Raw genomic sequence first — 16121 nt, 5'->3', positions numbered from 1 at the left:
TAATTTTGAGTATTTTTGGTTACACTTAAAAATAAATGGGGGTTCAGTTTTTTAAACACTTGTATGACTTTCAGAATCTTTGTAAGTTTTTAAAATCTTTTTCAGGATACTTTTAAGATGTTAACTAAAATATTGCCCATTATTTGTAACATGTCAGGTTCAAAATTTTATGGGTTTATCTGAATATTTATTATAATTCCTTACATTAAACCACTCATATTACTTTCTCTAGGAGAAATGGGATAGCATGACTAGGAAGTGGAGAGACAACTCTTTGGTCCAACTGGTTCGACTGTTTCTCATTGATGAGGTAGTGAACACATTATTCAGTTTCCAACATAAACAAAAAGATGACTAGAATGGATAGACAGAGCAAGACATTTCAACCAAACTGTGTTTGTTTTATCCCTTTAATTGGAAAATGCTTATTTTCTTAAAGAACAGTGTTAATATTCTTGCACATTTTAATTGATTACATTTTTATAGCTAATGATTTTTTCCCTTGATTTCTTTCTTAGGTACATGTTGTAAAAGATGAAACTCGTGGACCAACTCTTGAAGTTGTAGTCAGCAGAATGAAAACTGTGGAGTCTTTGTCTCATACTTTAGAAAATACCAACACTATTATTCCAATGAGATTTGTAGCTGTGTCTGCAACAATTCCAAATGCTGAGGATGTAAGTTAGAATTTTAATCTATGAAATTTTTTATGACTAGTGAAATATTTAGTCATTTTAATCTTAGGGAAAAGTGAGGGGTTTTGTTGTTGTTAATCACTTAACCAATTCAATAGGAAAGTGTGTTGTAGAAAATAATGGTTAGATTTCATTGAGAAGGTAGTATTAAGGCCATAACATTTGGATGATTATTTTTAATGACACATTTTTGGTGCAAGTCTGTTGTTTACTAGTATATAAAAGTCTTAGTTTCATGGGTTTCAGATACCTTGTAATAACTTGGCTAATGGTTGTTGTAACCAGCTGACTCCAGTTGGTTAGATGATTACCATCCACCTCCCCCAATTCTGTGTGCCTAGCACTGTTTTTTTGTTTGTTTGTTTTTTTGTGGTTTGGAGTCATTTATTCTGGAAAATTGTCAGCCGTTAACGTCAATGATTTCTTCTGTTGGTTTCTCTCTTTCTTCTTTTTTTGATGTTCCCATTTTGTGTATGTTGCATCTTTTGTAATTATCCCACAGTCCAAGTGTATTCGGTTTTCTTTTTCATACCTTTTTCTTTTTAGATTCAGTTATAAAAATTCTGTTGACATTTCTCTTTCTTTTTTTTCTGTTGACATGTCTTAAAACTTGTTGAGTCTTTCCTTGCCTGTGTCCATTCTATTGATGAGCCTGTTAAAGTTTTCTTCATTTCTGCTGTTATCTTTTATTTCTAGTATTCCTTTAGAACCTTTTTTTGAGTCCCCATCTCTCTGCTTATAAAACCCATCTTTTTTTGCATGTTGTCCACATTTTTATTAGAATCCTTAACATCTTAATCATGGTTATTTAAAATTCTTGCTCTGATAATTCCCAAATGTCTGCCAAATCTGAGTCTGGTTCTAATACTTGTTTTGTCATTTTAGACTGTATGTTTTGCCTTTTGGCATGCCTTGCAATTTTTTTTTTTTTTTGAAAGCTGAACATGATACATCAGGTAGAAGAAACTGAGTTAAATAGGCCTTTAAAAACATTTCAGTTTTACTGAGGTGTAGTGGACAAATAAAATGGTAAGATATTTAAAGTGTACACCATGGTGATTTGTTGTACATGTACATAAACAGGCTTTCACCTGAGATTTATGTTTATTTGCCTGGGAGTGAAGTTGGGTTTACTATTGACTGCAGCTGTGATGTCAGAGGCTGAAATTTCCTCCAGGCCTTGCTTTTGTTTCCCTTGTCTTTATGTTTTGCTAGAGACTCCTTAAATGGGGTCTGAGGTTTGCTGTTCTTTCAGGTATAATCCCCTGATTTTTTACAGATGCCCTATTGATGATGGTGAGGTGTGGGGGGAAGGGAAGCATTCTATAGTCCTGGGATTAGGTCCATCTTTCAGTGAACCTGTTTCTCAAGGCTGTAAACTTCACTGTGCTTCTCAGTTCCCCTCCTGCATCTTAGGTGAGGCAGGAATGATAGAGGGTGCTGGAGGTGGATATTTCCCTCCCGCCATGAAGATTAGGCTTTGGTAAAACTCTAGTACATTAGGCTCTTATAAAACAGTTTCACTGGAGGACAGGCCTCATTAAGGATAACAGAGATCTTTAGGCACATTCCAAAACAGCTACTTTTCCCTCTGTGGGAAGTGCTAGAGAATTTTTCTCTGGTGGTCACAGTGAGAAACCTTGTGATGTTCCAAGAGATAAAACTTATGAAGGTGTGAGAACCTCTCCCCATTTCTCACCACTGGCCCCCTTTGAGTTTTTAACCCTCAAGCTAATCTACACTGAGCCTCCAGCAATTCCTCAACAATAGCTTGAAGCTTGAAGCATCCTACCAAGTCTGGCTCTAGGTGTGGGTTGCATATTGACTCCTGTTGTGGGTTCTGCTCCTAATGAGCTGTGATTCTCTGTATTGCCTGTTTATCTAGTTTCAGAGGCAGCAGTTTGCCCTGTCACCTCATTCTCTGATCATCTAAGAAGAGCTGTTGATTTTTCAGTTTGTTCAGCATTTTTTCTTATTGAGGACAGAGTGACAAGCTTTCAAACTCTTTCTATGTCCAACTGTAAACCAGAAGTCTCCTGCCTGAAATTGGGGTGAGAGGTGGAGAGGTGGCTTTCCCCCAGGCAGAAGAGCTGGCGGAGGCCATTGTCCTTTGGCGAGCCCTCCCCGCACACAGCTGGCAGGCAGGTGCCATATTTGAATCTCTAGCCGTGTGCCTAGCATTGTGATAAGCACTAATGATAGATGCAGAAGTGAAAACATATAGACCCTGTCCTTGAAGAATTTCATAGTTAATGGGGCACACGGACATGAAAATAAATAATTATATGCAGTTTTATACTTTCTATAATGTATGTATGTCCTATTTTTTTCTTCCATTATTTTGCAAACTTGAAATATAGTTTAGTCTCATTCTACTTTCTCACTATTTACTTCTCAGCCTACTGTAATATGACTTTCCTCCTGCTACTTCTTAGAAATTGTTTTCACAAATAGCTGCTATATTGCCTAATACAATGGAAAATTTTGCTTTTATCTTTAATTGGTCACAATTCATCATTTTTTTCCTTAATCTGACTTGTTTTGTTCATATTCAAGAATAATAGAAAAAATTATAAAGTATATATAAACAATAAAAACTCAGTGTTTGTCTTTCCAGATGTATAGATAGAATAATAATGTACATACTCCTTTTGATTTGCATGTCACCTACAAATGTTTCCATGTCATTAATATTTTCTTCAATACAATTTTGTAGTTTTATTATAATTTAATTTTTTAATGATGGAAGATTATTTTCATTTTTTGCTATTATAAATAGTGTTGAAATTAATTTATCTTTGAAAACATCATGATTATTTCCTTAGAGTTAACTTCTAAAGTAGAATAATGAATCCAAGGATTTATAAAATTGTTAAAGACACAGTGTTTTCAATAAATGTTATATTCATTTACACTTCTACCTTAAGCCATTTCTCTGTATTCTAACACTGGAGAATATAATAATGAAATTATTATTGTTATTATTACTTTTAAATAGTTGTTAAATTTCTTTAAACTTGTTTAAAATGGTACCTTATTTGAAAATTTTGTGCTGCTTTGATTTCTACCTTAGTAAATATTTTCATATATTCTCAACTACTTTAAGTTCTGTTTTTTGCAACTTGCCGGGTTATGTCCTTTACTATTTTTTCACATTGGGATACTAAATTTTTCTTACTGATTTGTAAGCAATTATTAAATATCAATATCGTGTAATTTTTATTTTAGAAAATTTTTACAAGAGTTAATTTGAGACAAACTGATGACATATGCCAGGGAGCAAGATTGTAAATATTATGTGATTCTTGAAACTCTCTTGTTGTGACAATCACTACTTCTGTGAAAGCTGTTTCCCTGTCCCTTTCTACTAGTTCCCTTTCTCAATTTTCCCCTAACTTAAGGTCTGTGTCATTGGCCTCTGCCACTCTCAAACTGTTAAGTAATCTTATGTAATCTCATTCCTAACCATGGTAGCTTGAAAGTGTTTTAATTTCTTCTTACACAACTAGCAACTCATTAATCCATCTTCTTTTCAAAGCAGTGGTCAGGTTCATAGCAGGGTAAAAAATCTGATTACTTACCAGGCTGTATGAAGATAAAAGATTGCTCACCACTGCTCACCATTGCTCACCTCAGTTCCAACTAGTCGCTCTAGGATTGAATCTGATGTGCTTTGACAGTCCCATCTCTCAAGTATTTATTTATTCTTTGTTTAAAACTTGTCAACCCTTACCAGTATAAGCCAACCATTACTTTGCTATTCTTCAGCTGGTACTTAGAACAACACAAAAGTGTCAGCTGTATCTAGACATAGTTCTGAAAAATAGCAAAGAAGTTACAGTGATAGTGAGAAATTCAATTTCTCTGCCAAAATCAACTTAATTTTACTTTGGACTCTTAAGAAGGAAAAGAAAATGAAATAATAATAATTAATTGAAAGTTTACCATGGTGAAAAGTGGGTATAATCTTGAAATACTGCTATTGGTGATATTTACCAATATATCAATAGAATAGTGTCAATGAAATATGTAATATTGAAAAAGACTATTTGATTAAATATTTTTATACTTTGACTTTAAAGTGGTCTATAATTGGGTTATTTTTAGCCGTAAAACATTATTAGAAAAAACTTAATGTATATATTTCTATTATTTGAAGATTGCAGAATGGCTTTCAAATGGTAAAAGACCTGCTATATGTCTGAAAATGGATGAGAGCCATAGACCTGTGAAACTTCGGAAAGTGGTCCTTGGATTTCCCTGCTGTAGTAACCAAACTGAATTTAAGTTTGATTTAACCCTCAACTACAAAATCGCCACTGTTATACAAGAGTACTCTGATCAGAAACCCACACTTGTGGTATGGATTGTTGGTTCTTTATTTTTTAGTATAATACTCAGCTTTTAATGTGATTAATACAAAAATTACTCATTCATTTTTAGTTTTGTGCAACAAGGAAAGGTGTGCAACAGGCTGCTTCTATTCTTGTGAAAAATGCTAAATTTATTATGACTGTGGAACAGAAACAGAGGTATATTTTTTCATTTTTTTCTTGGAGATAGAAAGACTTAGGGATTATGTAGATGAAATGGGAAAAGTGGGCTCCTTTTGTAACCTTTTCAAGTTACTTGACCTCGTCAAGCCTCAGTTTCCTCATCTGTAAAATAAGGATAATAGTGATTTAGAGGATTAAGTGAGGTAATGAAATTAGTGCAACTATGATCCTGTATTTATTTCATAGCCAGATTTCTTGAAAGATTATTCATATTGCTGTTTTTATTTATTTTTATTTTTTTGCCCACATTCAATCCAATACCTGTTGTAATCTTTCACCAAAGGGGATCTTGCTAATTCATCTCTCAGGAGCCTCTAACACATCTGACCATTCCCACCTTATTTAAAAAACTCTGGACTCTGTGCTTCCATGATCCTTCTCTACCAAGTTTCCTCCTACTTTGTTGGCAGCTGATTCTTAGTCCCTCTTTCACCTCTTTTACCCAACTCTCAACATTTTAACTTTTTAAATGTTAACATTATAAGGGTTCTAGCCAAGGTTTATTCTCTCTAATTCCACACAACTAAATATTTGTATCTATCACATGGATTCAAAGTATATATGTACACACATATTTATGTATGTCTATGAATTCCCAAATTTTTAGCTCCAACCCAGACCTCCATTCTGAGTTCCATGTCTACAGTCTATCTGCCTAACTGACACCTCCACTTGTATATCTGTAGGCTTCTCAAGCTCAACATGTCCAAAATAGAACCTTGGTCCTTTCTCTCAAACCAGCCTCTCTTCCAGTGTTCCCCATCTTAATTATACATCATCTTCCTGTGTCTTACAGCAGAAACCTATCATTGGCATCTCCCTCACTTTTCTTCCCATAGGCAGCCAGTTACTAAATCCTATTTATTCTTACTTCTAAATATATCTCAAATATATTACTTTGTCTCCATCAGCACTGTCACTCCCTAGTTCAAGTCACTATTAATCTCTTGCCTTTTATCTGTTGACCACACATACACTCTTCCCACTTTAGTCTATTATCTACATAGCAGTGATTGTTTAAAATTGCAAATCTAAATATGTCAGTTTCCTGCTTCAAACTCTTTAATAATTTCTTATTGTCTTTAGGATAAAATCTTAAATCCTTAATATGGCCTGCAATACCCTGTATAATGTGATATCTAGCTAATTCTCCAGACTCATCATGAACATGCTCCCCCACTACTCATTATACTAAAACTATACTGGACTCTCTTCTGTAAATACCATACACCAAACTGTTACCCTAAACAGGGCTTTCCTGCATTGTGTGTTCTTTGCCTGAAATGTTTTTTTTACCTAGCTGTTAATTCATCCTTCAAGTTTTACCTTTAATGTCAGTTTTTCAGGAAGTGTTTCATGATCTTCAGTTTCCCTTTACTTACTTTTATGGCTACCTTATGCTTTTGTTTCACAGCACTGGTTATAATTGTTTAATTGTTATTTTAATACCTGTTCTATTCATTAGATTATAAACTTATTGAGGAAAGGAGGACTTATGGTCATCTTATTTACCACTCTTTTTTTTTTTTTAATATATCTTTATTGATTTCAGAGAGAGGAGAAGGAGAGGGAGAGAGAGAGATAGAAACATCAATGATGAGAGAGTCATTGATCTGCTGCGTCCTGCACGATCCCCACTGGGCATTGAGCCTGCAACCTGGGCATGTGCCCTGACCGGGAACTGAACCGCGATCTCCTGGATCCTAGGTTGATGCTCAACCTCTGAGCCACCCTGGTCGGGCACCACTCATTCTTAGCACTTAGCGGTTCTCAGGAAAGCACCAGCATATGATTACTACTTAATGAATATTAGCTTAAGTTATTATTAATAACAACTTTTGGGAATCAGTAAACATGTTTAGTGATAGACTTCAGACTAAAATTGGATTGGATAATTACATGTATATATGAGCAGAGATTGATTTTTCTAACTAATTTTGTATGGGGGGGATGTACTTTTTTCTACTTCAGGTCAGGTCAGCTTTCCATTTACCAGTCTATACTGCAGCTACCACACTTCTGGTCACTTTGTCAACCAAAGATGTGTACCAAGCCTAGAGGATACCACTGTAGTTTTCTGACATTCTTTGTCTTTCTATTCACTAAAAAGTTGGATCTCTGGCCATTTAGTCCATTAAAGAATTACCTATGTAGCCTCCTATCCATACTTTATATACTATTTTTATAATTTTACTTCCACTTCAAGGATTTAACTTGATACCTTTAGTTACTGCCATATGAAAAAATATCTCTAGAGTTGAAGCATGTAGATTATTGCTTTTAGTACAAATATCATCAAAGCTTGATAAAGCAATAAGATACAGAAAAGACCCAGACTGAGTGAGAGGAACCAACAAAGACCTTATTGCCAAAAAGTAGGTGATGTCTGAGAGGTAGACAGAAAGGGAGAAAGTGAAATTAATGTTAACCACATAATAATAGCATAGATTTCTTTCTACCCACCTCTTTGTTTTATACTCCAAAGAATATTATCATATATCAAGTCAGTCTTTTACTAGGAACAATAAACAGTTGAAGAGAATCTCATTAGTATGTTCTTCTTTTGCTTCATTCCCTGAGGAAAGCATAAATGGGATGGGATGGGATGGGATGGGATGGGATGGGATGGGATGGGATGGGATGGGATGGGATGGGATGGGATGGATAGGATGGGATGGTTAGGATGGGATGGATAGGATGGGATGGATAGGATGGGATGGATAGGATGGGATGGATAGGATGGGATGGGATGGGATTTTGAATTGGTATAGACTAGGGAAAGAGACTACTGCTTAATCAATTTCCCTTTAACCAGTGACATTCTAGCAACTCCCATAAGACTCCCATCAAGTCCCAGATTTTGTTACTAAGGTTTCTAAACCTGTCTAACATGCCTCACTTTGGGGGACTCTTGTCTCTTTAGCTTTTTATTAAATAATTTTCTGTTGTATTATGCATTTAAATAATACAATATTTCTGTATGTTGAAATTTGTTGGTTAACTTCAGGAAGCTAATTGTTAGTTTTCTCATAGTGAGAATGTCTCCTGAGCCTTTGGTTTTAATCAGAATACTCCTTGGCTATTTATGGCCTTAGATCAAGCATATTGGGAGAATGTATGCATCAATTAGGTCATTATGCTGGCAAAACCTTTTCTATAATCAAGTCATGATTGATACTTTTCATACCAGCTGTGCTTGGTTTTATAACATTCTTGATTATTAACTTTCTAAATGTTTTTAACAAAGATGGGGTTTCAAAAACAAGTTTATCAATTCATTATAAAACAAGTAATAAAGGTAAAACTGAATTTTTTTAAAAGTATGTTATAGAGTAAAAAGGCTATAAGTAGCTGTGAGTTAGGAGCCTTCTGTTTGTTGGGTGAGTGACGATTAAGTTGGGTTATGTGATATTTAGTCAGAAACATGTAGCTATCAAATAATGAGACTTATTTTGTTGCTCATAACTAACTTGGAAGTCAATTTTTAAAAACTTACGGAATTCTTGTACAATGGTGGCATCATTCACATAGATAACGATATGGCTTCCCAAGGTGAATACTTAATAATTAATTAGCATTTTTTAGCCAAACCTATTTATATGAGAAAGGAACTGAAATAGTTAACAGTTAAGTACCCTTAAAACTAATTTCCAGCCTGGCCGGACGTGGCTCAGAGATTGAGCATAGACCTAGGATCCAGGAGATTGTGGTTCGAGTTCCCGGTCAGGGCACATGCCCAGGTTGCGGGCTTGATCCCTAGTCAGGGGCATGCAGGAGGCAGCCAATCAATGATTCTCTCATCATTGATGGTTTCTATCTCTTCTTCTCCCTCTCCCTTACTCTCTCTGAAATCAATAAAGATATATTAAAAATAAAAATTTTAAAAAAAGCATTTGTTTAAAAAACCCCAAAAACTAATATCCATTTCACCCTTTCCCTTTTACCTTGTTCTCTACTGCAAATTAGCTCACTTTCTTTCAGATAACCATTTTTTTTAAACTCAGAAATGTATCATAATTCCTTTTCTCATTTTTCACTTTTACCTAGGAAAATTTCTCCTTCAGTGTTCTTCTTTCTTCACTCTTTGTCCCCTTCTTCCTTTCTCCATTCCCCTTTTATATTTCTGTTTTTAATTTTCAGGAATAAAATGATGGTATTAGAAACAGCATGAAGTTAGAAACCCAGATTTGAATGGCAGTGCTGATACTTTTACTAGCTATGTACCACTGGGCACATGACTTAACTTCTCTCAGCTTCAATTGCTTAATCAGGGTTGGATACATGGGAATCAACTATCTATCTCACCATATTAATGTGAGAATTAAATAAAACACCTAAGACACCTAACAGTATGTCACATACAGTTTGTGCTTAATACTAACATGTTCTTTCCCCGTTCCCTCTCTTCCATCACATTATGAACCCTTTAAAAAGTTGGGAATGTTATATTTAAAATAATGCCTACTAGTGTCATATTTGCAACCAGGAAATAGACATACACAAATATGGAGGTTCTTAGACATAATTAAGAACCAACCCTACTAACCTACAAAATCTTCAAAAGTATCCAGAATTCTTTTCAAGTTGCCCAGAAACTCTCTTCCTTTTCTCTTCTAACCTAATGTTAAGGGCCATATCTCAGACCACAGTAAACAACTATTTCTTCCATCTTTTTTGTTTTACTTACTAGTGATATAGTAGAAGTTTAAAAATGTTATTTCCTACAAATATTTTTCAGGCAAATTATAAAAGTAGGCTTATATTTTGACCCATGAACATAATCATTTATAATGATTATTGCTGTAGAAAGTGAGTTCTTCAAATTCCTGATTTAAAAGTGAGCTTCAGTGTTACAGCTGATAAATTAGGGACTTCTTCTTTTTTTTTTTTTAAAGTTTGTACCCTTTTACCAACCTCTCCCTATTTTCTTCCACCCCCAGCCCCTGGCATCCACTTTTCTACTCTGTTTATATTGGTCGACTTTTTTTCTTCTTCTAGATTCCACATACCATGCAGTATTTTTCTTTCTTTATCTGACCAATTTCAAATAGCATAATGCCCTCCAGGTCCATCCATGTTGTTGAAAAAAGTAGAATTTCCTTCTTTGCTAAGGCTGAATAATATTCCATGTGAGATATATATATCATGTTCTTTATCCATTCATCTGTCAATGGACACTTAGGGTTATTTCCATTCTTGACTATTGTGAAATAATGCTGTAATGAACATGGGAGTACAGATACCTCTTTGAGATACTGATTTTGTATCTTTTGGATATAACTCAGAAGTGGGATTGCTGGGTCTATTTTTAAGTTTTTGAGGAACCTCCATACTGTATTTCATAGTGGCTGTACCACTTTATATTCCCACCAACAATGTACAGGGCTCCCATTTCTCCACATACTCGCCACCACTTATTACCTTGTCCTTTTTATGATAGCCATTCTAACAAGTATGAGGTGCAATCTAATTGTGGTTTTGATTTGCATTTCTCTGATTATTAGTGATATTGAGCACTTTTTTATGTACCGTTGACCATTGCATGTCTTCTTTGGAATAATTTCTATTCAGGTCCATTGCCCATTTTTAAATTAGACTATTCAACTTTTTTGCAAAAAAAAGTTGTAAAATTAGGGATTTTTTGACAGTGAAAGTTAGATATTCTCTACTTCTTAAAGATGGTTTTCAAATAGTGATATTGTGAAAGTATTTTTATATCTGTTAGCCTCAAAATAATAAGCTATTTAAGAGATTTTTGATATTCATGGAAATAATTCTCAATAACTTTATGGTATTTTTAAATAGGTTACAGAAGTATGCATATTCCATCAAAGATTCAAAACTGAGAGGTAGGTTTAGAGTAATTTTTGAATAGTATTTCAGCTATAGTTAAAAAGAATCATTTATTGATTAAATATTAATAGTATATAACAGATGATATATTTCTGTTACAGATACCTTAATACATGGTGTTGCTTATCATCATGCTGGTATGGAGCTGTCAGATAGAAAAGTAATTGAAGGAGCTTTTACTGTTGGAGATCTACCAGCTCTTTGTAAGTAAAATATATTCTTGTGGGTATTATAAGATATTTTGGAAAATTATTTTTAAGAGGATAAAAGAAAAAGCTAAAGTATTCTGACTTATTTATGTTTTTTTTCCAACCCCCAAATTATGTAACTATTCATGCATACACATGCTAAGTAAATTTGTTGCCAGTTTTAGTTCTTTGTCATGTTACTGAGTATAGTGCAATTTGAAAAGTAAGAATTTAATAATTTTTAAAGATGTATTATTGTACATTGTAGTATTTTCTTCATTTTTAAATAAATTATATATAAGTCCTTATCTGGCTTGAAAGTAATATTTCTTAATCTGATCCAGTTACTACCAGTACTTTAGCTATGGGAGTAAATTTGCCTGCTCATCTAGTAGTTGTAAAATCTACAATGCATTATGTTGGAGGAATGTTCGAAGAGTACAGTGAAACAGATATTCTACAGATGATTGGTAGAGCTGGTCGACCTCAAGTAAGTGACAGTATTTTACTTTTTTTAAAAAAATTTATCTGTACTGTTGAAAGTATTACAAATGTTCCCCTTTTTCCCCATTGATCCCTTCCCCCCATACCCCTCTTTCCAGGCCTTCACCCCACTATTATTTGTATCCATGGGTTATGCATATATGCATATAAATTCTTTTGTTAATCTCTCCCCCTCCACCTTCCCTCTGAGATTCATCAGTCTGTTCCATGCTTCTATGTCTCTGGATCTGTTTTGTTCATCGGGTTCATCGGTTTATTTTGTTCATTAGAGTCCACCTGTGAGTAAGATCATGTGATACTTGTCTTTCTCTGACTGACTTATTTAGCTTAGCATAATACTCTCCAGGTCCCACCATGCTTTCTCAAACGGTAAGGAATCCTTTGTTTTTACAGCTGCATAGTATTCCATTGTGTAAATGTCTGAGAAGATGCTTGATATGATTTTAGTCTTCTTGAACTTGTAGAGACTTGTTTTGTGTCCTAACGTGTGGTCTATCGGGAATGTCCCATGTGCACTTGAGGAGAATGTCTATTCTGCAGCTTTGGAGTGGAATGTTTTGTAAATGCCAATTAAATCCACCTCATCTAGAGTGTCATTTAGAGTCACTGTTTCCTTGTTGATTTTTTGCCTGGAAGATCTATCCAGTGAAGTCAGTGGGGTGTTAAAGTTTCCTCCTATGACTGTATTGCTATCAATCTCTCCTTTAAAGACCTCCAGAAGTTTTGTTTTTGTTGTTTTCCAGCCTGTGTGAGTCTTTTATTCTGAGGTGGGTCTCTTATAGACAGCATATATTTGGGTCTTGTTTTCAGCTACCCTGTGTCTTTTGATTGGGACATTTAATCCATTTCTATTTAAGGTTATTATTGATAGGTACCTATCTATTGCCATTTTATTTCTTTATGCCTGTGTTTCTCATTCTATTTCAACTTATTACAGCAGTCCCTTTAACATTTCTTGCAATGCTAGAAATGCAAGATTGTGGTGATAAATTCCTTTAGCCTTTCTTTGTTTGGAAAGCTCTTTATTTCACCATCTATTTTGAATGATAGCCTTGCTGGATAGAGTAGTCTTGATTTCAGATCCTTGTTTTGCATTACCTTGAATACTTTATGCCATTCCCTTCTGGCCTGTAGAGTTTCTGATGAGAAATCAGCTGACAGCCTTATGGGAGCTCCTTTGTAGGTAACAGCTTGCTTTTCTCTTGCTGCCTTTAAGATTCTCTCTTTGTCTTGGATTTTTGGCATTTTAATTATGATGTGTCTGGGCATGGGCTTCTTTGGGCTCTTCTTGCTTGGGACTCTCTGTGCCTCCTAACTTGTGTGGCTTTTTCCTTCACCAGGTTAGGGCAGTTTTCTGCCATTATTTCTTCAAACAGGTTCTCTAACCCTTGCTTACTTTCAACCTCTTCTTGCACTCCTATGATGCAAATAGTGTTATATTTCATGTTGTCCCACAGCTCCCTTAAGCTGTCCTCCTGTTTTTTAAATTGTATTTTCTTTTTGGTTCTCTGATTGAGTGATTTTTTTATACCCTGTTTTCTAATTCACTGATCTCATCCTTAGCTTCCCCTAATCTGCTGTTTATTCCTTCCAGTGTTTTTTTTAATTTCTACTCCGTCATTCTTAATTTCCTTCATTGTTTCTATATCTTTTTTCATGCTGTTGAGCATCTTTATGATCAGTATTCTGGACTGTATATCTGATAGATTGCTGAGCATCTCCATTTTATTTAGCTCTTTTTCTGAAGAATTCTTTTGTCCTTTCATTTGGGGCTTGTTTTTTTTGTCTCCCCATTTTGGCTGCCTGTTTGGATTTGTTTCTATGTGTTAGGTAGATCTGCTAGGACTCCCAGTCTTTTGCATGGTTGCTGGTGCAGGCCAATGTCAGACACTGTTTGTGACTGGCCTTGAGTGCCCTCTGTGAAGTTTTCCACTCTCCACAGCTTCTGGTTTCCTCTGCTGGGGCTGGGTGTGTTTGGACAGGACCAAGATGTGCACCAAGGTCTGCTTTTCCAAGCCCTGGGTCAGAAGCAAGTCAGTCTGACTCAAAGCACCCAGAGACTATTATTCAGTCTCTTAATGAGCCTCAGGCTATTGAAACGCCATGGGGTGGGGCCAGAGGTTTTCCAGCAGGGTGGGGCAATTGCCCCCCGCCCCAGGCAAAAGCTGCTTGGAAGGTAAATGTCTGCCTGAGAAAGATGTCCTCTGCAGTATGGGGGAATGACTCAGCACTGGAGTCCAGATGGTTGCCCTCTGAGATCTGTCCCCACAACCAGCCCCCTGGATTCTCCTCACACTGCTCTAGTCTACTGTGCCTTCCCTCCGCCAGAGCCCAAGGTGAATGGCTGCACATGAAACTGCGTTTGTTCTTCAAGAGGGTGCCTGCATTTCCAGCCATCTCTCCCTGGCAGACAGAAACCCTGCTGATTTTCACATCCAGATGTTATGTGGGTACCTTTCTCAGTTCTGGTGCTCTGGGCTGGGGAGCCTAGCTTGGGGTTCAGACCCAAGGGTTCTCAATAGGAACCCCCAACAGCTGAGATATCTCTCCAAACCTTCAGCTGCTGCCTGTGGGAGCCCAGCCGGTCCTCTCATGCCTCCATACTTCCTACCAGTCTCTATGCGGTCTCCACTTTAGATCCCTGGTTATGAGGGTGCTCTCCAGCTAGTCTTCAGTTGCAGTTGATTATTCAGGATGGCTTTTCTATATTTGAGCTGTAATTCTAGTTTGGTCCTGGGAGAGGGTCAGTGTAGCTTCCACTCAATCTGCCGACATCTTTGATCTCCTTCACTTTTTGTAACATTTTAAAGATAAGTAAAAAGCAAATCCTTTTTGTGTATTTTTTGTTAAACAAAAGATTAAGATTTTATATTTGAACTTTGGCTTAGGTTTCAAAATAAATGTAACTAAGAAAATCTATTTTAATGGAGGAATAGAAGTAAAATAAGTCTCACTAAAAAAGACATACTCCCTCCACTCCATCTATCATTGGGTGTTGAATGGTTGGGCTTATGAATGTGTATGTTGTTAAAGGTTTTTTGGTTTTGAGTTTTGTTTGTTTTGTTTTTTACTCTGAATGGAGATGCTATTGGCATTTTTTATGGGACAGTTTTTCATTGTGTAGGACTGTCATGCCTTGCAGAACATATAGCATTCCTACACAATGCCAGTAGTGGTCCCCAGGTATTGTGTAAATTAAAAATCAGCTCATACACATTACCAAACATGACCTACTCTGACAAATACTTGAATAAAGAAGTCATCCATATAGCTACTAAGGGAATATTTAGGAAGACTATGTTTTCAAAGAATGTCAAAAAATTATGTTAAATAAATCTGTAATTTTTATAGGATAAATTAGATTATACATGAACTACACCAAATATTACAACTTTTATACAGTTACCTAAGATTGTTTTGATTTCACCACTGCCAAAATTTTGTTATATTTAAACCAAAGTGGTATTTTTATCTATACTCTTAGATTTTTAAATTAAATTTTCAGTTAACATTCAAATTCAGAACCATTTTTAAGGCCTTTTGACCTGTTATTTAAGACAGGGGACTGTTTAATATAAAATCAAAGTCTTGAGTTGTTGAAGAGGACTGGTATCAGCATGTGCTCATGTTTACTAACTTTCTCTGTGTGTGTGTGTGTGTTTTTTCCCCAGTTTGACACTACAGCTACTGCAGTTATTATGACTCGGTTAAGTACGAAAGAGAAGTATATCCAGATGTTAGCTTGTAGTGACACTGTAGAAAGCAGGTAATAAAGAAAATACTCCAAAAATATATTGTTAATATAGCCAATATTTTAAAAATACATTAAAAGGAAATTTGGCAAGGAGCTTTTCTAAGGCCATTTGCTTGACTTTTCAGTAATCTTAACTAGAAAGTTTATGTCCTCTTAGGAAATTTAATAGTTAAAAAACAACACAATATTTTTATTCAGCAGTGTTTCTCAGCACGCAGTATCATGTGTCCATGTTATAAAAGTCCAAATTAGTCATAAGAAGAGGAATATAATTTTCACATCTCTTTACATGTTTAAAATTTGTTTAACGATAGATAAGTAAACTGAGCCCCTTCAGTAAACTATTTTATTATAATATTCTTGGAGGAAATAGGATATCATTCACTCCCTATCCCTTTTTTTAGATTTTATTTTATTTATTTATTTATTTATTTATTTAAATTTATTGATTTTAAAAGAAGAGAGAGGGTGGTGGAGAAAGAGAGAAACATCGATTTGTTTTTCTACTCATTTATGCAATTCATTGGCTGATTCTTATATGTGCTCTGACCAATCAAACCCACAACCTTTG

The 16121-nt window shown here is 35.3% G+C and overlaps 1 protein-coding gene across 1 annotated transcript in view; it reads left to right on the top strand.

The window, feature by feature from the left end:
* HFM1 (helicase for meiosis 1) overlaps window positions 1-16121 on the top strand; it is a gene marked incomplete at both ends in the record, with an annotated part of 83322 nt that overhangs the window by 21308 nt on the left and 45893 nt on the right. The window contains 8 exons of the mRNA XM_081144370.1: window positions 233-310; window positions 519-677; window positions 4855-5055; window positions 5139-5227; window positions 11057-11100; window positions 11206-11307; window positions 11637-11782; window positions 15468-15562. Of these exons, the coding sequence (XP_081000496.1) occupies window positions 233-310; window positions 519-677; window positions 4855-5055; window positions 5139-5227; window positions 11057-11100; window positions 11206-11307; window positions 11637-11782; window positions 15468-15562 (914 nt within the window). The remainder of the gene's footprint in view (window positions 1-232; window positions 311-518; window positions 678-4854; window positions 5056-5138; window positions 5228-11056; window positions 11101-11205; window positions 11308-11636; window positions 11783-15467; window positions 15563-16121) is intronic.

Source organism: Miniopterus schreibersii, assembly GCF_964146895.1.
Source record: "Miniopterus schreibersii genome assembly, chromosome: 8".
Classification (NCBI taxonomy): domain Eukaryota; kingdom Metazoa; phylum Chordata; class Mammalia; order Chiroptera; family Miniopteridae; genus Miniopterus; species Miniopterus schreibersii.
This window is presented reverse-complemented; position numbering and strand designations above follow the sequence as displayed.